Here is a 23,581-nt window from a genome sequence, read left to right on the forward strand (position 1 = left end):
TACGAGTATCAAATATCGATAATTCAAGCTCTCATTTGTCTCTGTCATCGTTGTCCTCTCAATTTTCAATAATACCAAACGGAAATCAATTTTTTAGTGTGTAGTGCCAACGTTATCTCGTCATCCCAACAAACGAATTGTGAATTTTTCAATCGGCCGTTTAGCTGCTACGTAATGTAAAAATCTATATTGTATACACATAAAAATTGAGTTGAAACTTGTCAAAGAGTAACTGTATAAATATATCAGGGTCTAGTGATATTTTCTCTTGACAAAACAGTGTAAATTTTATTTAATAACAAACAGTCCATGGGTACTGTTAATCAGCTAATTATCTTCGAGAAATAACAACTAATTAATAAAAAATCCAAGGAGGTATTTAAGATGCAATACAACTTTTCTCTCAGTGTAACATATATCTCAATGTAATCGTTAAGCCGCAGTCCTAACATCGGGGGGAGGAACTAGAACTGATGGTTCTCTTACGAAACTCAGGAGTTTCTCCAGCTTCAGGGTCTCCAATTCAGCTGGAGACAGATGCATCTGCTTCTTCGTGGGTTTAGGTTTGATCCTGAGGTTTGGTGACAGCTTCAGAGTATTCACAGTTCCCTTATCATCCCCAACGATGATGAAGGGTAGTTCATTATTGAAACACAGTCTCGTTAATTTGCTCCTTTTCTTGCTGACCACCGGTTGACTGCAGACAGGTCGATATTTATTGACATTAAGATCGAAAACCGTGACTTTTCCGTCGTTGGAGACACACGCTAAAACGGTGGAACTGTATGGGGCCCACTGGACATCTCCTATGGGGACTCCCAGATCGAACATAAATAAAGGCTCCATTCGACTGTCCTCCCAGATTTTGATCCTCCAGTCTCCGGAACAGCTTGCGAAAATGTCAGAGTTGAATTTGTTGAAGACAATCCTGTAGATTGGCATGTTGTGCGCCTCATTGTAGGTCTGCATGTAGATGCTGCTGAAGGCTGTGTTACATTTGTAGATCGTCCCCTCCTCGGTTCCCACCAGAAACATGTCAGATTTTGTTGGATGGAATGCGATGCAGGTGCCGCAGCCTTTTAGGGTGATCAGGGTGCCATCAGGTCCCGGAATTGGCGGGCGATCAAGGAAGAGAGTCATTACTGTTGTCAGGCCTAGCTCGTTTTGATTCAGCACCCAGTGGTTTACCTTTCCATCGACGCTGATACTGTAGAAAGTTAAATTACCTTCTTCTGTGTCTGGGCCCCATCGCACCTAAAAATTATCAATCAATCCATTGATTGAGCATTCAATTAATTACTCCATATATTCAATTCAAATCCATTCTTCAATTTATTTATTATATTAATAATCTAATTAATAGATTGAATAATCATGCAATTAAATATTTTTTAATTCCTTGTGAAATGAATTCATTCTTTTCGTAAGTTTTCATTCAATTGAAGTGATGAATTAAGCATTTTTTCTTTGAATAGTTCTTACTTCTCCTACGATTCCACCATGCTTTTGAGTAACATCATTACTTCTGTATTGAGGAACAGATGGTGGAAGCATCACGTTATAAACTGCCACCGTACCATCCATGCAACCAATTACTAGAAGATGTGGATGATAAACGCTGAAATCCAAGCACATCACTGGAGACTCTGTGACACATATCCATTCGGGATATGACGGATTCTTCAAAGTGAACAGACAGACTGTTCCTGATGTCAGTGGAGAGTCAAAACAGACTGGGAGATGAAGAAATCGATTCACTAATTCAATTGCAATATTCGTATGTTTGGAATTATTTAGACATCCAAGTCTTAATTTCTAAATTAAATTATGGTAGAGGAATTTTAAAAAATTATGGATATTCAATGTGTTGCTATTTAAATAATAGACTGATTGCAAATAGAAGACGCAGATGTGAAATAAATCAAAAACAAAAAAATGCAAGAGTACTTTTCTACAACATACCAGAGAATTAGCATAAACATGAACTCACAAGTTCCAAAGGAAACGGCGAACAGGTCGTAATACTTAGCATTGAAGCACATGCTGGTGACATCATGTTTCTTCACCTTCTCATACTGAAACTTCCACAGAGGGAGAAGCGAGCCCTCGCCATCCTTGAACTCATCACTGGGATCGTTCCAGTACCGATAGTCCTGTGCGATCTCGTCAAAGATATTCTGATTGACCATTCTCTCAAGAGTCTTGGCAGCCTGCAGCATTTTCTGATTAACTGCCAACGCCTCGGCCTGCGCTTTCTTCTTCCCCTCGTCTTTTTTCTGCCCAGGCATCAACGACTTCCTATCTTTTTCCTTCTCCTGCTGCTGAGCAGCATAATCCTCCTGATACTCGTCGTAAATAGTCCACTGGAACACGTGGGAATTGAAAGAGGCTGTTGGAGGTGGAACAGTCTGGGTGCTCATGTCCCTGACTGGATTGATGTACGTCAGGGCACCCCTTTCGCAGAAATTGAATTGATTGGGAACCTTGATAGGTTTCTTGGGTTCGTCCCCATCAGCCACAGCTTCAACCTCACCTCCTCCATCCTGCTTGGCCTCTTCATCGTCATCAGGCTCCTCTCCTTCATCCTCATCCTCCTCTTTAGCCTCCACATTCTCTTCCTCTACTCTCGTCTCTGCAATCTCCTCAGGGGCTTGATAACTGCTCCCCAGCTGCGTCTTAGCTTCCTCCGAGTCTCGAGACAACAGGGTTCCAGGCACATCGAAGACAGTTATGATGTTCGGAGGATTCGGAAGTCTCACGAACTCCATGTTTTTCCAGGACCACTCCACCAGGGCATCTGGAACCCTCGTATCCTGCACTGTCAATACACGAGCTATTTCTTCTTGCAATTCTGCCTCCGTCAATTGCAGTTGATCCTCTGGTTTGAGGAATATCTTCCCTCGGAGCCAGTCCATGTCTCCCCCCAGCAAGTCTATCCTCGAGGTTCTACTCTTGCCAACACTTATTTGCTGGAGAATAAAATCACGAATTAAATGCAATTCACAACCATAGTTTTCTCAATTAAAAATTTCAAAATCTCGTGTGCTCTAATACTTTTGAAACTACGGATGAATCATTTATCAACCATTGCCATAATTTTCGTAATTACTCGAGCAAAACTGGTTTTTCTACAATTAATTCGTTATAAAAAGGAAAAAATCAAGTTCAATCACAGTTAACATAGAACCATGATGATCGATACTCACGTCTTTACTAGACTCTGAGACTTTTGATGACGTCTTCTTGCCTGGTTGTGGCATCTTGATAATTTTGTTTGAGGACAACAAAAAAAAATTATTTAATTGATTTCGAGTCGTATTTCAGGTGCATAACCAGGCACCGCGTAGTTCACTGGTTACCCTGGGTGATAACAGAACAGCTGACCTCGGCAGTTTCTGTCAAAAACACAACGATTTATTTCATAATTATTGGGTGGAGACTGGTGGGATTTGTTCTGATTAATTGATATCACAATGGCATTCTGATTGTTCGCCCTTTTAATTATCGTCTGCTTGGAGTCAATTAATGAGAGTTTCTATTATTCGTGGGGCATTTTCACGATACATATCACTGTTACCTTGGATACAGCAAGACAGGTATAAATATACTCAGCCACGTTGAGATAAACATTTTCCAATTACGTGTTTGCACTCCAGTTGGGTGAAGCATTCACTCGATTAATTTGACCAAATAGGGTATAAAAAATGGAGAGAAAGAACTACTGTGGAGTTCACTCGATTTCAGTGAACTCTGGTACTTTTACATGGAGAAAATCAATAATCACATGACTGTAGCGCCTGTCGAGTGAGGGCATGCACTACTTTGCCAAAGTTTGTAAGAAATATAGGAATAAACAACGCCTGTGGCAATTGGACAAAGTCGTTCTGATAATTGTATTGTTAATTGATTGGTGCATGGATTCAGTCAGGGGAACGATCCATGGGGGGCCAGGGAACATACTAATGTTTAAGCTCCAACAAGTTGTCCGTATGGCAGAATGCCTTTTTTCCCGTGAGTGATTCTTTTGATTCGGAGATTTCCTTTTTCATGTGATTGTTTCTGTCGGCGAATTTTGAGGCAGCATGGAAGACAGTGGTATTGATAGCGATCCTAAACCTATCAATCAGGGAGAGGATGAGAGATTTTTTCTGGTGAGTTTTTACCTCTGACGTTTGTTTGTTTTGGTAGGCGAGAGATGATGTTGAGATTTCGGGAAAAATTTCGGATCCAAACGAGTGACTTATTTGCGTTTTTTTTTATTTCGAGAATAATTACAGAGGATTCGATTTTTCCAGCATATGTCGAATGTGTTGGAGGTGGGTGCAAACATTTTTAAGAAAAACGGTAAACAAGAATTATTCAAGTCGAAATATAGAAAAAAATTTTTGCTTCGGGCAAATACAAAATTTATGAGAAATGGATCATTATTGATTCAATAAAAAAATCTGCTATTTGTCACTCACGGCGTGAGGCAACTGTTCAGGACCTTCACGCGGTCGTAAAACCCTCCCTACAGACTGAATGACGAAAACTATTGTTCGTCACTAGGCTGAAAAGAACTTTCCTGACAATGATGTCTGCATTCGTCGGCTTTGCCTTGGACTGTAAACTCACAAACTCACAATGACGAAGTACACTATGTATCCCTTTAGTTCCTGAATCGTTCTACTGATTTGTTCGACTATGGATTGAAATCGAATTCGGTGAATTACTTAACAAATTGTTTTGTTTTGGTATTTTGTAGACGAGTGACAGTAGCTGCAGTAGCAATCAGACACAGACACCCCCACGATCAACGACGAAACAATTGCAGAAAAAACTGGGTAAGTGACTAAATAAATTGAAGCACAAGCGAATGATAAAAAAAAAACTTCTTAATACTCTAAAGAGGCGAGAATTGAGCAAGCCAAACGTATTCAGCGGAGCTCTGAGTACATAAAGCTGTCCAATAATGATAAAAGTAGCATGGTATCCGGTAACTCGAGTGGATTAATACCAATCCAGAGGCTACCCATTCCACATAAGAGCAATGAACATCATCCACTGGTCGAGTACTGGAGGAGCGACAGCGAAAGGTATTTCAGAAATGTACTCCTCTCAAAACTTGGAACCCAATTACTACGAATCTTTGGTAATTGACTGTTTGATAATGAAATTAAACTGTTTTTCAGTGAAGATGAAACTACATTATTTCCAATTTCACGTGGCAAGGACAACTCAAAGCACAAACAAGATCTCACGGATACTTTCAGTATCGAGGAGCTCAGTGAGGGCAGTGAGGATTCGTTGAATCTAGGTCCTACAAAATCAACTCATCCTCACACGCGCACCTATACACCAACTGGATGTTTCAATTGTCATTGCCATATACTTTGAAATGCTATCGAATGAAAATGGTCCAGTGGTTGCGGAACATGAAACACAGACAGCGTACGATAAATCGTCTTCCAGGGTCTGAACTCTAGTTTCGTGATGTACCTTTTGTGTTATGTAATTTTGCTCGTTTGACTTTGAGAGCCATCCGCACAATGTAGGGTATCATTTTGGGTTGGAGGGGCGTTTTGTTTCGAATTATGAATCATTACTGATGAAGGTATTGAGTGCAGGGAAATAAAATATATGAATATGAGTACATTGAAGAGTTTTATGAGTAGAGAGCTTTATGGAGGAGAATACTTTCGGAATAAAGAGATGGTGTCCAAATGATCTAGTTTCTGGTTTTTATTGAAGAGGGATGGAGTGAGTTAATTTTGTTTATACTGATAGAATAATTATATTTCATGGGCAGTTAAGTGGTTATTTTCACGACGCTGACATTGTGTTTAATTGAGGAGAACGAAAGTCTGGTATTTTCAATGTCACTAATAATTAGAAAAAAAAATAAACTATAATTAGTAATTCATTGGAATTACTAATTATAGGATTATAAAATTGTTCTTCTATTCAGCAAGAATATGGACGACACAGGATAATTTGAATTTTTTATAAAAGCCTGAGCAATTAGTACACATTGAATTATTAATTAATTGAACATTTAAGAATTTATAGTTTATTTTTGGAATAATTGATTTGAAACTTATAGTCTTCCCACAAATTTCCCATAAAATTATATTCAACTTTCTCAGTCATCAATTACCGAAAAAATAATAAAGTGAATCATACTCTTCATTCATTAATCCAGATTAATGTATAATGAGTAGAATTAATCAAAAAATATTGCAAAGGTACCGATTACTCTCGATTACTCCCTACTTTAGGGACAAAAGTCGAAATAAATAACAGTAATTTTTCACCCCCGAGGTGCATTTCTCATGTCTCGATGTGTCAGTCCTGACAGCACAATTATTAATTAGCCCCCTTTAAAGAGCGCATGGATGGAGATTTTGAAATGGGCAGTTTCCTCTACCTAGCAACCCTTGAAAAAGAAAACCACCCTCAGTATCGACGAGGTTCGCGAAGTGCTCGTTCAGAGGCGCTGGCAGTGTCCTCGCAAGAACCTCCTGAAACCGTCGTATGTGTCAGAAAAAAAAATCCAAGAGGGGGTTGATTTCGGCGAGTGACAAGGCGGGGCGCGTAATCGGCGGCTGTGCGGTAGTAGTCGGAGCCAGTGTGAGGCCGGCAACCAGCCGCCCAACGTCGCCATTGGTTTTTCGCACTTAGCAAGACCGATGTGCTCCGAATTTTATATACTCAGCTGAAGTTACAAAAAAGCCGATATTTTTGGTGCAATAATCAGCGAAAGACAAGACGCACACGATTGGGCCTTCAAGACAACAGAAAACAAAGTTCAATATTTAAGTTATAATCGGGACAATTGAACCCGTGACTCTGACGAATTATTCAGGATTAGGTGAATTAAGGTGAGAGGGAAAACAGAGGGATCAGGTGAATTTTCCTGAGGGGTTTTTCCGATCGATACTGGCAGTAGGATGAAGGACATTCAGCACGCGTTCCTCGGGAGAATCTCAATCAACGACTGATGCAGTGATCATAAGTAACTGAAGAATTAAGGAGGAATAATGATAAATGAGGTTGAGCCTGCGCGAGTGAAAAAAGAGGTCCTGGTCTAACCTCTGAGCAGGCATAAAATTCCTCACGATTTGGCAATGCCGATTAATTCGTGGCCCTAAAGACCGGGGGATTAGAATATCTCCATGGATAGCTGAATCAATGACAGCTGATTGTGGGCCCGAGTGGTTCTGATCGACGGTGAGGGGTGATTTGGGGAAAAAATTAGAGGTCATCGAGGAAGTGGTGAACGATGATCACCCGAAGAGCCTCTGTGCTCACCTGCAAATTACAGTTTAATCATCGAAGGGAAGGACGAGTCACTCGGGTGGGACTCGTCAGACGGTGGTCACGTGACGCGTTGCCAGACGCTAACGGGACCACAACTACGGGCCCAACGTCTGTTTATGAGTGGGTAAGGCAGATTGAGTGTTAAGTTTGTGGTGATGGGATTTTTTACGGCGTTAATTTGATCATGAGGACTAATGATTCATTTAATCCAGGGTGGCAGTAGCCACTTGCCGGGGACGCCGTGCATATTTACCAATCTTTATCAACGTGTCGAGGATTTCGGAAAGGCTTTTACTATCACCACTCGTTGGGGCTTTTTCAGTGACTTTATCGTCGAATCGGACTTGGATTGTGCGTTTGTATTGTGGATTTTCTAATTTTGTGGATTGAGTGAACGACTCGACGTGCAGACATGGCAGACAACAGGAGTCACTGTGCAGGTATTTTGGGGATATTTGTAGAAATCCATGGAAATTTTTCGAGATTTCCCGGAGATTTCAGTCTTGTAGAAGTGGACATTAATTTTCTATTTTTGCTGAATTTTTTTCGAGTTTCTAACACTTTCACGCAATAATTGAGTTAAAAAATCTGTGTGTACTGTGTACTGGTCATTTTTTAATTATATGAATAAAAAAACACGGGAATATTTTATTTCTTACGACCGATAAAATTACCAGGATTTCATCTTGATAATTATGATAAAAAAATTTTTACCAGAGTGTATAGAAAAATTTATATTGGAGATTCCAGTTTAAAATAACATAGTAGTGTTCAAATTAAAAAAAAAAAAGATTTTAATGTCTCTCGAGCGCAAATAATTATCTAATTCTAAAGAGAGGTTAGACATGGGTGGATGTCGGGACAGGAATGAGTTAATAGACAGTTAAACTATCACGGTAATAACTTTCTTAAATGTGTTGAGTAAAAAGCCACGCATAAAACTTATTGTTTATTAGCTTACGACACCGGTTATTCCTTTTGGGGTCGATTTTTATTCAATCCATTAATATTTTGAGCGTCATGCATAAACTCATCCCTAAAATTATGCCTGTCCCATAACACATCCCCCCACAATACTTCAATTCAATATATTTTATTTATTTATTACAGACGATAGAAGCACATGGAAAGCAATCCTTCATTAGAATCGCATTGAAAATAGAATACATTAGAAAAGAAATATAAATAAACATAATTAAGAGCTATATACTAGTATTCTAAACTTTAGTATAATATATCCGCACATTTTTAAGTAAATATCGTTTATGTAATCATGATTTATTCTTCAATTTGAAATGGAAAAAATTCCATTTTCCAACTCGTAAAATACGATTTCTTAAATGTAAATTAAGTTTAATTTTGTTTCGGTAAGTAGATTCATGTGTATATTTGAAAAAGTGGGGTGCTAATGGAATTTTTTTATGTATTAGGTCAAAGAATTGATGAATTTGAGAAAGTTTCTTGTGTAATGTTACATAATTGGCTGGCGGGCTTATTGATCCTTAACACTGGTACTGCGATTAGCATTAGGCTCCACCTCCAGGGAGATGATCCGGTGTCGACGTATCCGCGTGTTACGACGAGCCACCGAGCCTGCTCCGTATGTATGTGCAAACTGCCCACGCGGTGGATGTCGTCAACATTGTTCCACAGATCGTAGAACTATTTGCCATAATTACCGCGGCTCGAAATTATACGACGGGGCTGGTTTTGCTAATTATTACTGTGGGATTATCGCGGATTGGTATCGGTGTCACTTCCGCCAAGATATTCATGTCCGAGGATTCCCGAGTAGGGTGTCAGTATTGGTCGAGCCTTGGTCCAAGCCTGGTATGCCAATCGCCAGTATTGGCCGCCCAAGTAGGGTTTGCCAATTGTCAATCATTGGACTATCGCTCGGTTGAGATCTGGTGTACATATTATTGTAACCCAATAATGGCCAAAGATTGGCCCAAGTCATGGAAATCCATGCATTGAATACCAATCTTTAACCATAGTATCAACCAACACTGGCCAAACAATCATTCCTATACCACCTCTAGGTCAATAATAGGCCGAGAATAAAAATACGGACCATAGGCGCTTCAATATTTAGCTGATACCTGGCCAATTGTATACGCACCAAGCATTGGTTCTTCAATATTGGGCCAATATGTGGCCAATGGTAACCACACCAATTATTGGCGCCTCAATGCTAGCATTGGCGCTGCAATATAGGACCAATACGTGGCCAATAATAAACTCACCAACTATTGGTGTTTCACTGTTACCCATATAGGAATTTCCGAGTCTGCAGACTTGGCTAATGTATTGGTCAGCAGATGCTGGCTACTCGGTTTTCGGATGCTTGGCTAGTACACTGGCCAGCTTTGTTCGCCGATACTCGGTTGGTCGATACTCCGCCAATATGTTGGCCCACATCGATCCAACAAAATTCGGTTTGTCCATCATTGGCAATTCATGGGCCCCACGTGTTTCCCCAATATCCGTCACTTAAAATAATTATTGAGTATAATCACATTATAATTAACATTAATCAATGAAATCCGTTGAAATTTCAGCGGAATCAGCATTCATTGAGGCCAAGTGAATAATAAATGAAAGATTCGGAAAAGGAGGCGTTCGCGATAAAAGTAATAATTGCTTGGATCATTGCAATTATTTTTTAATTGGATAAATTACAGAAATACTCAGTAATCGAGTGATAATTAATTTTCTATCAATTGATCAAAGAAAGACAGAAATGCGCGAAAATAACTGACTGAAATTTATGAAGTCGTCTTTATGCTCTTACTACAAGAGTTCCGTATTAGGTTAGTGGTTAGGGCGTAGGACTAGTGTGCGAAAGATCGTAGGTTCGAATCTTGTCAGGTACAAAATTGGAGTTCGTCGTTTAGATTTTTTCAGGGTCGACATCGTTGCCGTCATTTTTATTAATTAATTGAATGAGTGCCTCGGTAGCCAATCTTATGCCGAGCATTTACAGTCTAGTCGGTTGTTCTTTTTTATTACTAGCCTCTTTCAATTACCGTCAAAAGATTGATAATAGGATAAATTTCAATAAAAAATAAATGTTATTAATATTTTCGGGTAAAATAAGATTCGGCTGTCAATCGGCTGCCATCATTGGGCCAATGAAGGCACCGATAATCGGGCCGGAGTTATCATCCAAGGCTCGATAGAGCATTGGGCCAGTCTCTTTTCCGAGCTTCGGAAATATTGGCACCGAGCTTGGCTCGATCCTCAGGCCAATCCGGTCATCCTACATGGGATAGGTCAATATCCGACCAATCATACATGAACCAAGCCTCGGCGCCCGTGTGCGGGTCAATGGGTAGCCATCTGACCCTTGACTGGCGGATCTGGCCCAAGTCTCGGCCAAACATCGATAGTTAAGGGTGAAATGACGATAATGATATAATAATAATAATATAACCTAATAGTGATAATAATAAACAATCATTATTAAATGATAATTATATTAGTTCTGGCCATCAACTCCACGAATTAGTTAAACGTGGACCACCAAAAAATCAGAGATAAATATGAAAAGTATAAATCAATAATAATAGAAATAGATATTAAATAAATATATCTAAACTAAAAAATAACAATATAAATATAATAATGATGTAAATGAATATGCAGTTACTGCATTCATATGGACCATTTTTACGTCAAACTATACGAATTGTGTGATAGCCTCGTAGTTAGGTTATAGGGTTAATATATATGCGAAGGATTCGGAGTTCAAACTCAACCGCAGGCGGGATATTTTAAGTTAAAAATCGGTCATTTCACGCGTTGTTGAGTTAGGACTGATGAGTCAAGGTATAACTAATAGGAAAATGAGCGTAACATGCATCGATTACTTTTTTTCTCTATAATTTTTCGTCGTAGCTGGGAACCTGACTGTCATTGGTTTTCCAATCGCAAGTCATCATTTTTATTTTTGTTCCACTCAACCCACCCCTTCATATAAGGTTATAGATCCATTTAACCACCTATGCTTTCACGTGCCATTTATGATTAATTTAATTAGGTATAAAATATTTATTAATTGCCCAATATTGGTACTTGGCAAATAAGTCTTGGTCTAATTGTGGGCCAAAATTGCAATGTATATTGGGCCCGATATGATCCCAATGCTTGGTCTATCATTGTTTGCCGCTATCGGCCCGGCGTTATTATCCAAACGCTGGACCATTGATGGATCATTCAATTTTCCAGTAGCCGCCCAAGTAGTGTTTCAGTATTGGTCGAGCCCTGGTCTAAGCCTGATATGCCAATCGCCAGTAATAGTCGGTTGTTCGCAAATTTTGTTAACTTGAAATATACCGCCTACGGTTGGGCTTGAACTCGGAACCCTTCGCATACTAGCCTTATAACCTAACCACGAGACTATTTTTTTTTTTTACTTAACATGGTTTTTATTTTATGTTACATCGATATTTACATTTGATGTAATAAAAAACTAGTCATAAAAAATTTTGCGTCTATATACAGAGTTTTTCTTAATTTAATAATGGCCTATTTAGACACTCGTATTAATACAGTATACTATAGAGATCTATATAAGGGGTTTTTTTAACATTATTTCATGGATAAAGAAAAAAAGTACGTGTTTTAGCGAAACAGTTATGGTTATAAGTGGGCTCAAAAAAAAGGAGAAGTAGGATTAGGAGAAAAAAAAGGGCGCAACATTATGTTCCTTATAAGGGAAAAGGGTAAGGGCGGTGATGGGGGTGAATTGATGATATCAAATCATCTAAAATATATTAATTAGTGTAATACTCTCTATATACTTGGTCGATAGTAAGACGGCTGCTTATGGTTTTTTAGAATCAACCGCGTAGTAAAATCGGCTTTGCAATACAATCGGGTTTTTGTTCCCATATGGAATAATTCAATCATGGTGGGTGAAAATTGTGAATGATTGCCCTTCTGTTTAAGTTATTGCTGCCTCAATTAGGGCGGTAACTATTCTTATAAAGATTTAATCTTTCTTTTATTTCATACATGTATTTGGATTGTGGGTCTAACCACCAGTATTTTTTTTTTAACTCTGTAGAAATCATTTAAATCTATACCAGGAATTTCGCGAGAGTAGAGAGGACTCCTGTTCAAGAAATTGTCTATGGGAACTTTTTATTTTTTTTGTGGCGAGGGATGTGGTACAGAATTGGTATATTATGTTCATCTTGAAAAAGGCCTAGTCTATCAAAGTGGGTAAAGTACTGGGGTTTGATATTTCCACATCTAGCTCGACCCACGGCTTCAGCAATTCGGCCGAAGAATTGATGATGTTGTTATCAATTTTTTTTAGCTTATTAAAATAATTCCGTGATAATTTTAATATAAAATTGTCAATCCGTGGTATGTTAGATATATTGTATAAGGTTTTATTACTGATTAGGCGGTGAAAATCGGTGTGAACTGACCTATATAAGAAAAGGCATGATCTCAGGCATTTGCGTTCAAATATTCTTAACGATTCTGTTTGATAGGCTCCCAAATTCCACAAGATTTCAGAGCCATAAGTTAGTAGGGGTCTTATAAGCAAGAGGTAGCAAATAACGCGTGCTTTTTTTTCTATATGTTTGTTTTTAAATAGGAAGCTAAGGGATTTAAACTGGGATCTGGCTTTATCCAGTTGTACATCAAGATGTTGAGAACATCTAACTAGTTAGTCAATATGAATGCCTAGGTACTTAACCATTTTTTTAGTAGGGATTTCTGTGATAGTGTTAGTATTAGGATCAGTTATATGAATTTTAAATTGATCAATGCTTTTGACTGTCTTTTTAGTATAGTTTTTGGTGGATTCTCTGAATAATATACTTTCACTTTTGGCGGGGTTGATTTTAAGGTTCCACATTGCGTACATTTTCTTGGCTTTATCAACTAATATGTTAAGTTTTTCAGCTATTTTTTCTCCATGGAAGTCTGAAGCGTATATTATACGATCATCAGCATATGCTAGCGAAAAGGTATTATTTGTGTTGAGACCAAATGGATTGATCATATGTGATGTAAATATGGAAAAAAGGCAAGGAGAGTTTATTGTTCCCTGTTGAAGCCCTTCCTTAATGTTGAAAGGATTACTCAGGTTTTTATTATGATTGATAACTTTAAATTTTTTATCATGTGTTAAGCTCTAAATTGTTCTAACCATGGGGAGAGGGAAATTATTTTTTAGTAATATGTATATTAGACCATTTATCCACACCGAATCGAATGGTTTTTTGAGGTCTAGTAAGACCGCCCCAACCATTTTATTATTAAAAATCTCTTCGTTTAGATCCGATAGAAGGTTATTAAGCGCGTGAAGGGTTGAATGTTTGTGCCTAAAGCCGAATTGAGTATCTGGTATAATTGTATTTATTTTTTCGTAATGCAATATAGAAGCATTAATTACAGCCTCAAAAACCTTGCTGATTGCGGGCGTTAGGCTGATGGGGCGATAACTAGCGGGGTCGTGGGTTAGTTTGCCCTTTTTATAAATTGGGACAACAATGGCTATTTTCCATTGATCTGGGAAATAATACATATTGAGAGCATTATTAAAAATTATTGTTAGATCTTTGATGATTTTATCTGGGAGATGTTTTAATATTATCGGTGGGATTTTATCTAAACCGGAGGATATTTTATTAGGTAGATATTTTAATATAAATTTTACAGTGTTTATATTGGTGAAGAAATTAGTAACGTTGGAGGTTTTAACAGGGTTGGAAGCTCTGTTTATGTTAGTGAATTTAGTTAGAGTTTTATTCTGATTAATATCAGCTGATAGTTCGTCATAGAACATTTGGATTCTATTATCTATTAACTTTTTGAGGGATGTATTGTTGTTTAAATACGTGGGGGTACTAACATTTTCATAATGTGCCCCTAATACATTTAACAGATCGTATTCATTATTTATAATGTATTGGTTCTCGACAACAGGGATATTATTTAAATCACATTTATCGTCGTTAACTAGGTTATTATTATTGATATTAGTCTTTAGCTCATTAATGGGATGGGTTCTTTTTGATCGGAAAATATTGTTTATCATAGGCATGAACTTGTTAGGGTCTCTAAAATTAATTTTTTTATAGACATTAACCCAGTATTTTTGCACTGCTTGATTAAATTCTAGGTCTAATTTTTTTTTATATGCTTTAAGGAGGCAGTGAATGTATCTGGTTTTATTAAGCATTTTGAGGGGGTCTGTTCTCAGTGCTTTATTATAAGCAGTTAATAATCTAGATTTGATTTTATGTAGTTTTAAGATTTTTTTATTGGAATATTTTTTAATGTTATCCGAGGGTGTGGATTTAGGCACTAATTTGTGAATGGAGTTTAGTATAAAATCAGAGATTTGTGTAACATAATCATCTATTTCTGTTTAGAAATAGATGAAAAGATTAGTATTATTGGGGATTACTACAGGGTAGTTATCTTGTAGATGCTTCGTAAAAATATCCCAGTTAGTATTTTTGTATATAAAGAAGTTGCGGGGAGCGTTAGGGAGAATATCAAAATTTAGGTAATCTTTACTTATTTGAAGGTTGATAATAAGTGCTTTATGGCCACTATCATATATGAGCGTTTTGAGTTTGTTATTAATTAGGTTATCAATTTTTAATCTGGAGTCGATAAGAGCTAGATCGAGAAAAGTATTAGAAGTTATATATGTAGGATCAGATGGGGGAATGATGGTTAATTTGAATCTATCATCATTTGCTAATTCCTAGTACCTTAAATTACGACCGCGGTTGTTGCTAACCGAATCTCCATAATCAGGGTGTCGGCTGTTTAAATCACCCAAGATGATATAGAATTTATTGCTATCTTTAAGTTTTAACTTCTCAAACAGGAAATCCAGCTCGTCTAGGAATATTTGTTTTTGATGATTGGCGTTAGTGGCGTAGACGCTAACTATAAATAAAGAATTCAGATTAGTTGATGTGATCATAACAATGGTATATTCCAATAATTTATTATTCAGTGAATTCGGAAAATTTATGATTGAATAATTTATGTTTTTGTGGATTAGAATTGCCGTGCCTCCAGAGAATTTGGAGGCTTTTCTGTCATTTCTAACCAGATTATATTTGTCAAAGCTGAGTTTGTGGGTATTGTTAAGCTTGGTTTCACATATGCAAGCGATATCGATTTTATTGTTTTCGAGAAAGTTTTGTAGAAAGAATCTACGTTGCTGTCTTACTATCGAGTTCACATTTATAGAGGTGATTGTTAATTCATTAATCGGATGAAGAATGATATTTGATGTGGGGATGGTAGGGAGGTCATTCGAACCACGAGACTATTGCGCGATTCGTATTGTTGGAAATAAAAATCGTCTATATAAATGTCACTGTATATTCATTTATATCGTTATTACATTCATATTGCTTATTTTTTAGTTTATTTATATTTATTTAATCTCCATTTTTAGTATTATTGATTTATACATTTTACATTTATTTCGGATTTTTTGGCGCTCCACGTTTCAATCATTCAATTAATTCTTGGAGTTTATAGTCAAAACCAATACAATGACTATTTAATAATTATTGTTTATTATTATCACTATACATATTATATAGGTTATATTATTATTACGATATCATTATCGTAATTTTCCCTTTGGCCTATTATTGGTCCAGAGATGGTATCCCAATGATTGATTTGTCAATGTTTATCTATGCTATGATTAAAGATTGGCGTTCAATGCATGGATTTCGATAACTTGGGTTAATCTGGGCTTTGCCCACTATTGGGTTACAATAGTATGCACACCAGTTCTCAACCAAGCAATCGTCCAATGTTTGACGATTGACAAACCCTACTTGGGTTTTCGCCACCCGGCGGAGGGGCAAAATTAATGAGCCATTCTTTCTTCATTGGCTTGGGAACGAGGAAAATAAAGCTACAATTGCGTTGTCAAGCAGAACTGAATCCACTTTGTTCATAATCTTGTTAATCTTGTTGCAATCTTGTTGAAAAGAATCGTTCGAGTATTCGAAAATTTTCTTGTCTCAATTCAGAAAAATCAGAGTTGTCTCTGAATTTTCAAGCAATTTCAGTATTTTTTTCCATTTACATACCATACATAAGGCTGCGATCATTTTATCGCAATTTGCGTTCATGTTAGAGATTCAATCGAACCTGTAGTATTACTTCAAGTATCGGATAATGAGAATTGCCAATAATAGTATATTGCGTTTCAAGAGGGTTAGTTTTGTTTTTTACGCGTGTGAGGTTAATACACCGAGCCGAAGGCTTTTAAACTTGAATATCTCGACGTACGCTAGGTAAAATTATTTTTCAACGTTCCACAAAGAAAAAAAAATTATTTTTGCCCAGTGTATTTGTTTCAGAGAATTATTAATCGTAAAGAAAAAAGTTAATTAGGTCTCAATCACAACAATCATGTTGCTCTGGAGGAAAATTAATTTGCACATGTTCTAAAGTGAACCCCTAAAGTGACGCTTCTTTTTTTTGTTATTTTTTTATTAATTCTTCCTCAGCATTTACGAATCGCCATGACGATTCAAAAGGCAGAGCCTAACGCCCAAAAAGGAATTCCAGTCCATTGCCAATAGGGAACATGATGGTCATAAGAGAAAACTGTTTGCATAATTTCATGTGGATAGGTGGACTTTCAAAGATCAGTGAGCGCCTACATCGAATTTTTTGGAAAAACATAAAAATTGAAATATCTCACTTTGGAGGAACACATATCTATATCCTGGCTGAACTATAAGAACGTATTGAGACGAACATCTCAAAAAAAAAGAAAATCGGTTGTATAATTCTGAGATATTTGTAAAAAAATGTTCAAAAACAATCACCGTTATTTCGGAAACTATCCTGCTGATCGGGCTGAAATTTAGCATAAATCAAGTAAATAGCAGGATCTATGAACTGACAAAATTTCAGATTTGTGGAATCAATTTTGGAACACACGCACTCACACATACACATATTTTTATATTTTTACGTTTCTGACCTTTCCACATAATTTCCAGGCCACATTAAGGTATCGAAAATGTGGTGCTTCTATTCAAAATTTCATCAGAACAAATGTTTCGATTGCTATAGATAGGACCCAACGCGACGAGTATGTTGAACAAAAAATTGAAATTCTTGCCGTAGGTTTTAAGATATTCAGGAATAACGCAATTTACAAATATATGAGGAACTACTGGACCGATAGAGCTGACACGACGCATCAGAGTGAAGGTTAATGATAACTATCATAAATTGAAAACTCTGATCTTTAGCTACAAATTTTTCTGTATCTATGTAGAATTTTCTCAAAATTAATCGTCGAAATTTGGAATTTTCCAGCACATACACATAGACATAATCTGAAATTCATTCATTTTAGATTGCTTGCAATTGAAATTACAGAATCGAAAAATCGGTCAAATAAAGATCTGATCTTGTTCTATATTTCCTGGAAGGGATTTTATTCAGAAAAAATGATGGGTAATACTTGCATATCCTAAAAGATGCTTAACCGATACCTATTTTTTATATAATAGCTGAGAGTATAATCATACCCAAATCACATTTACGATTCTCCGATTCATCCTTTTTGGCGAGAGAATAGTGAGTGAAAACACCTATCTGGAGCATAGAGTCTTATGGTAAAACGTGACCGCGCTAGCTTTGATTGAAAAGGGCGCTAGGATATGCACTCAACATCATAAAAAAAAATTAACTCATTAATTTGACAATGTGCACGGAGAGAAATATTCAAGAAAAATTACGGAACATTTCACGTAATCCGCCAGCGAGAATCGTTTTCGGGGAATAAATCTGCAACTTTCAGAAAATTTTCGGGTTCGGTCACCGAAAATATACGAAAAAGTCACGTAATTTTTCTGGGAGTTTTAAAACCGAACGAAACTTCAAGACTTATTACGCCTTAGAACATAATTTGGATGTTCAAGAATTTTCACGGAACGTTCCGGAAAAATTACGAAACGGTCCGTAAAAATCTCTCCTTTACGATGACTCATGGCTATGTCCATGAGGCGTCGGGCGGATGAGTAACTTTTACGGAACAGATCGTAGAATTTATGTGATGATTGCTTCGCGTACAGATTACCTGAAATGTGCCGTAATTTTCTTGAAATATTTCTCTCCGCGTGGAGTTAAGGTAGCCGTTACAATACGCGTGGAATTGGTGATTGTTTTTTAAAAGATCTAAAAAAAGTAGCCCGCATTACGATTTTAAAATGTTGACAATGTTACTCTTACAGGTGAGCAATGTCGGCAGGATAGATAACGATGCAACAATGATGATGGAGTACCTTGCCAAATGCGAACAACGCTCGGGCGTTATAACAATAATCAGTCATACATCCATGTTTATAAACATTTTCCATATTTCTTCATAATTTGAACTAAAAAGTATGCCATGAGGCTTGTATATTGATGGAGAAAATCACTTGTATCATAAATGATTTATTTGAATTTATTTATTTAATTTTTCGACGCGGTTGCTCACCTGAGCGGTTAAACATCCTTAATATCTTGAACTCTCCAAAACTCACCTAATAATTACATTCCCTCCACAAAGTTCACCGCAAGTAATAAAAAATATATCTCATTATTTCACGTACTGCGTGAAGTAACAGTATATATGAAGGTATTTCAGTGGGCGTTGTACGGGGTACGTGAATCACATGTCGAAGAACGCCCAGAGCGAAATACGTATAAGTACTCACGTACCCACCAGAGAGTCGATATCTGGAGTGAAGTGATACTGACTTGGTCGGGATGGCATTGCCGGTTCAGTACCATTTTTAATAAAGTCGAATTCACGATGGGACTCTCCGTGGGACTGGGAGAAAAAAAAAGTATTAGAGTAAAAAACCGTCATCCTCTCAATCCCATTTTCACACTCTATTTAACTTTTCCCTCTCTCTTTTTGCTTTCAGCATGCTCCGGCGAATTGGGTGTTACCAGGGATGATAAAAACTGATCGCTCCATTGGTGATGAAGAGATATCCAACATCGAGTGATTAAAATAAATAATAAAAAAATTGAAAACAGTTTAGTGGGTGGAAAAAGATTGAAGAACATTTGTTAAATCTAGTTAAATTAGTTGGTATATTTTTTCTTAGAAAAAGTAGGGTGATTAAAAGGTCCGCCACCACCCCCTTTGGTAAGGGGTGTGGGGCAATTGATTAATTAATCAGTGTGGGTGGCGCGGGGGTGCGTCTGGCCCGTCGGCTGGTGCGCGTTATTGCCCGACGTTGGGCCCTCGGGGTCGCATACACAGGGCCAATTTTACGTCGTGCAGTGCTGGCTACCACGGGAGTAACGGGGGTGGCCGTGGCTACGGGGGATGCTAATCAACCCCCGACCACGCGTCACACAATCCCCAGTGCTAGTGCTAGTGCTAGTGCCAATGCTGGGACAACGTCAACCTGTCCAGGACGCTCCAGGGCTAGGACAATGTCTATGAGGAGTCTCCGGCGTGTGTCACATCCGTAAGTCATTTTCTCGTTTTATCTCTCGCTTTATAATTTTCCCAACGATTTGTGACGGGGGATGAACCGAGTTATTTAAGGGGAATTTTAAAAGAGGACCACTCGCGGACTGGTGGTGTTGGATAGCATTGTAATAATTTCAACTTCATTTTTTAGGGTCGAGTAGAGAGTTGATGATAAAAAACATACGGAAAATTCCTGTTGGATGAAAAAATGTTTATGTGATTTAATCAGCTTTATTTAAATCAAATAGCTCCCACATTAAAGTCAAATGAACGATTTGTTCGAGGTAATTCGAGCTGACCTCATTCAAATGAAGAATTTTCCTGTCGATCTATGACGCATAAAACATTCAAAATTTCTGAAATATAAATACTTCTCTGGAGAAACGAAAAACTAATTTTTCTTTCAATTAGTTTGAAGTGCTCTCCCTGCAGACTGTTCAAGATCATCTCCTCATCTCCCTTAAGAGCCCTCATAATGATTTATTTGCCAGCTGCCTATTAAATAAATACCCCCTGAGTCATAGAAACAGCGTTAAAAGCTCTCCACAGCCAAGAGTGGAGTGAGAAATTCCAAAGGCCCTGGAGGACACACTCGGAAAATTAACAGTGTATACCCCTCTTGGAGAGTAGTTTTCAGTATCGTGTCACTTCACTCATCCTCTCGTGGTCTCCTAGCTGGACTTGAAACTTCTTCACCAGCCTAGACTATATTATTAATCGAATTACAGCCCTCGAGAGATGAGTCACGATGAAGTACCTGTGTCCAGTGAAAAGTCTCATTCTTCAACGCGATCCCATGATTTTGCGTTTTTTTTCTGTGAACAAAACTCTATAGTTCATGTCACATTTCCAGTCACCTCGCGGTTTAAAGATACGTGTCTAGTCATGCAAAGGTCATTCGTATTCGATAAAACGATAGTGAGGACAGTGTTAAATGCATCAACTGCGGTAATAAATATTAAGATTCTCTTTCCTTCGCAAATATTTCGGTCTCCCGAAATTATGTGCTTTCTATCCCTTTCGGATCATAGACGCTTGCTCTATTTCTAGTTGCTCTGTTGAAAAATATACCTAGGGTTTTGGTTATTAATTCGCAGCCCGAATAGATGTGAACAACTCATTAAAAGAATTCAATATTCTCAATATTTTACGATTTATATTGAAAAGAATCACCTCTAATTAAATTAAATTCGTATTAAATTAAATTAAATTAAATTCGTCGACTTTTTTTTAGGAGATTGACGGCTTAGCAAAGAAGTTTCCTCAGTATTTCCTCTGGAAATCGATAGATTTGTATATGATTCAATATTTAACAAAACGATAATTGGTGTTGTGAATTAAATTGTTCAATATTCATGAAATTATCGATAACAATTTTGAAGAATCTTTTAATTAATGAAATGTTCAGGATCATCATCTTAATTGGGATAAAATCGAATGAGTTGCTCGGCGAACAATAGATTCTTATCACAAGAATGACCCGATTTTCTCCAATCGTCTCAGCCTCTTCGGCATCCAATGGCAGGGAAGATATTGTGACAAGAATGAAATTGACTCCAGAAATGTATTTTTCCTCTCAGTGTAACCGGATTTTTATCGCATCCTTTACTTCTTGATTATTGTCTTATCAGGAATTAATTAATGACTTTTCATGCATTTTTTTCTTTTTGATTGAGTTTTAACAATCTTGTAAATTATTTTTACTTGTATCATTACTGAGAGATTTATGGAGAGATTCTTCGTGTTGCTTCAAAAATGTTAAGGATGTTCTGCCGATATTTTGTTATTTTTCCTATTTTTCTGAGACTTATTGAAAACTATCGAGCGGATTGGGATATGAAAATATAGCGTTTGTCCTTTACATTATCATTTATTCTTTCACAAAGTTTTATCTCGATACACCATTTTTTATAACTTTTCACTACAATTTATTGATTTTTTATTAAATTTTAGTGAAAAGTTACAAAAATTAGTGTATCGGGATGAAACTTTATGAAAGAGTCCATCATGATGGAACGGACAAACGCTATATATTTTCATATCCCAATCCGATCGATAGTTTTCAATAAATCTCAGAAAAACAGAAAAAATAACAAAATACCAGCAAAACATCTTTAAGTCAGTGGAAATAGTTTTCTCTTCAGTGTACGAAATCGTCATTGTTGGTTAGCGCCAAATAATAATTACTCACAACAACTTGACTTGGTTCTGGATCCAGTGTACTCCACTCTCCGTTTCATTTTGATTAAAAAAAAATCATCGATACTTGTACCCAACGCTGAATTATTTGATATTCCAAGCGAAAAAATCAGTCTCCGTGTCACAAATTCTTTGTGCCATATTCGAGTTTAACAAAAAGAATAAAAAAGACGTACAAAGGGGGAAAATTTAGCGGCATTGCGCGAAATGTGAATTATATCTAGCAATTTGATCCAATTCCGTTGGGAGAGGTCCCGCATATCGCAATAAATTATCACTCGAGACCCAACTTCTTCAATTGAATTCTCAACACTTGACAATGGGTGAAAGTCCCCCGGGCTCGTAATTGTAGAAAAAAACCGAAAAAGTTGCGCATCCACTTTTGCCCCAATTTTTTATCATTGAAGTATTGTGACTAGCTTGAATGAGTGGAGGAAAAACGAGAGGCTATGTGTGAATTGCGAATTAAAAGTCATATGGAAACAGGTGGAGGTGGGAGTATGAATGAGCTTTATGCACGAATCAATGGAATCGAGGGCGAACTGCAAAGATATTTCGTCTCCTTTTCAAAAGCCAGCAGATTAATTCGACAAAGGCTTTTGACCTTGAATAGCACTACTCGACAGTCAATAGTGCATCATGGGAATTCATGAATAACATCAGGGGAGGGGTTGATATTTCCACTGATAATAATCCCGAAACATTTCACCGGATGCATCTGATATTTTCACAGATACTAGAGCGCTCTCGTCACAACGCTCTACATAACAGCACATTTTTCGGGTTTATCGCTGTTCACCGGCATAACGAATCACTTTTATCAATCCTCCAGCTTTTCGTCCCCCCATGTTCTCCAACAGTGCATTTGCACACATCCGGCAATGTGCCCTGTTGTTTTCACCGCGTTGGAATATGTCCCGGCTTTCAAGGTGTTATTTTTTATTTTCTCTTAAAGAAAATTATTACAATTATCAAATTATTTTCAACAGTGTAGAATCTTTTAAATTAATTTCTTCGGGACGGTAAATTATTAAGTACTCAAACACAAAAAAGATATCAATCCGAGATTCGGTATCCCTTTAGAATATTTGAGGTCGGATTTACTTGCATGATCTGTCATAACTGACACCCATCTGTCAACAAGAAAAACCGGGTAGCGGTTTCAGGGGAAACGCTGATAAAACACGAAATTCCGGAAATAATAACTGCAACACGTGATGTAATTTCTAAATCGACTGAACGCTAAATTTATTCATAAACGTATTAATCTCCCATTTTTCAATATAGTACATGAAATATTTATGCCAATTCCCAATCATCAATTGGTGTAATTACCCGTTATTCATTGCTTGACAAATAACGACCCAGGTAGGAATTCCAAGCTCCAACAACTGGTCCAAGCTTGGCTCAACCTAGACTTGCCTAGGCTTTGGCAACCAAGCTTGGGCCATATTTCACCCAATGGTTAAGCCAGGCTTCAGCCAATGTTGAAACATGAGCTTTGGTTACCAGGCACGGGTCAGAAATGGGCCAAGACTGGCTACCAAGGGTTGGTCAGCAAGGGACGGCCAGCCT

At 37.4% G+C, this 23,581-nt stretch overlaps 2 protein-coding genes and 1 long non-coding RNA gene across 6 annotated transcripts in view; 2 read left to right on the plus strand and 1 right to left on the minus strand.

Moving 5' to 3' along the window:
* Positions 1-407: 407 nt before the first annotated feature.
* LOC105264066 (dynein intermediate chain 2, ciliary) lies at positions 408-19,160 on the minus strand. Of its 2 annotated transcripts, XM_011300644.1 has the most exons (5): positions 18,861-19,160; positions 3,207-3,395; positions 1,991-2,969; positions 1,483-1,757; positions 408-1,254 (listed from the first exon to the last, which is right to left on the minus strand). In XM_011300644.1, exons 2-5 carry the CDS (start codon positions 3,258-3,260, stop codon positions 433-435), a joined length of 2,130 nt encoding a protein of 709 aa, XP_011298946.1. In that variant the 5' UTR covers positions 3,261-3,395; positions 18,861-19,160; the 3' UTR covers positions 408-432. The 2 variants fall into 2 exon arrangements, with proteins under 2 accessions (XP_011298946.1, XP_011298947.1); XM_011300645.1 differs by lacking the exon at positions 18,861-19,160 and having other exon boundaries at positions 1,483-1,733; positions 3,207-3,287.
* On the plus strand, positions 3,392-5,706 carry LOC105264064 (uncharacterized). 2 transcript variants are annotated; one of them, XM_011300642.1, is made up of 5 exons: positions 3,392-3,596; positions 4,082-4,151; positions 4,745-4,823; positions 4,889-5,075; positions 5,172-5,706. In XM_011300642.1, exons 1-5 carry the CDS (start codon positions 3,526-3,528, stop codon positions 5,374-5,376), a joined length of 612 nt encoding a protein of 203 aa, XP_011298944.1. In that variant the 5' UTR covers positions 3,392-3,525; the 3' UTR covers positions 5,377-5,706. The 2 variants fall into 2 exon arrangements, with proteins under 2 accessions (XP_011298944.1, XP_011298945.1); XM_011300643.1 differs by having other exon boundaries at positions 3,509-3,596; positions 4,078-4,151.
* The window catches only part of LOC105264063 (uncharacterized), a 95,619-nt gene continuing 78,660 nt past the window's right edge, over positions 6,623-23,581 (plus strand). The window contains exons 1-3 of one of the 2 annotated variants that reach the window (XR_891956.1): positions 6,623-7,423; positions 7,512-7,739; positions 19,248-19,802. This is a non-coding gene — a long non-coding RNA (uncharacterized lncRNA). Of the gene's footprint in view, positions 7,740-19,247; positions 19,803-23,581 lie in introns of both variants that reach the window. The other variant, XR_891955.1, reaches the window with a different exon arrangement.

The sequence above is a fragment of the Fopius arisanus genome, unplaced genomic scaffold (genome assembly GCF_000806365.1).
Source record: "Fopius arisanus strain USDA-PBARC FA_bdor unplaced genomic scaffold, ASM80636v1 scaffold00019, whole genome shotgun sequence".
NCBI lineage: Eukaryota > Metazoa > Arthropoda > Insecta > Hymenoptera > Braconidae > Fopius > Fopius arisanus.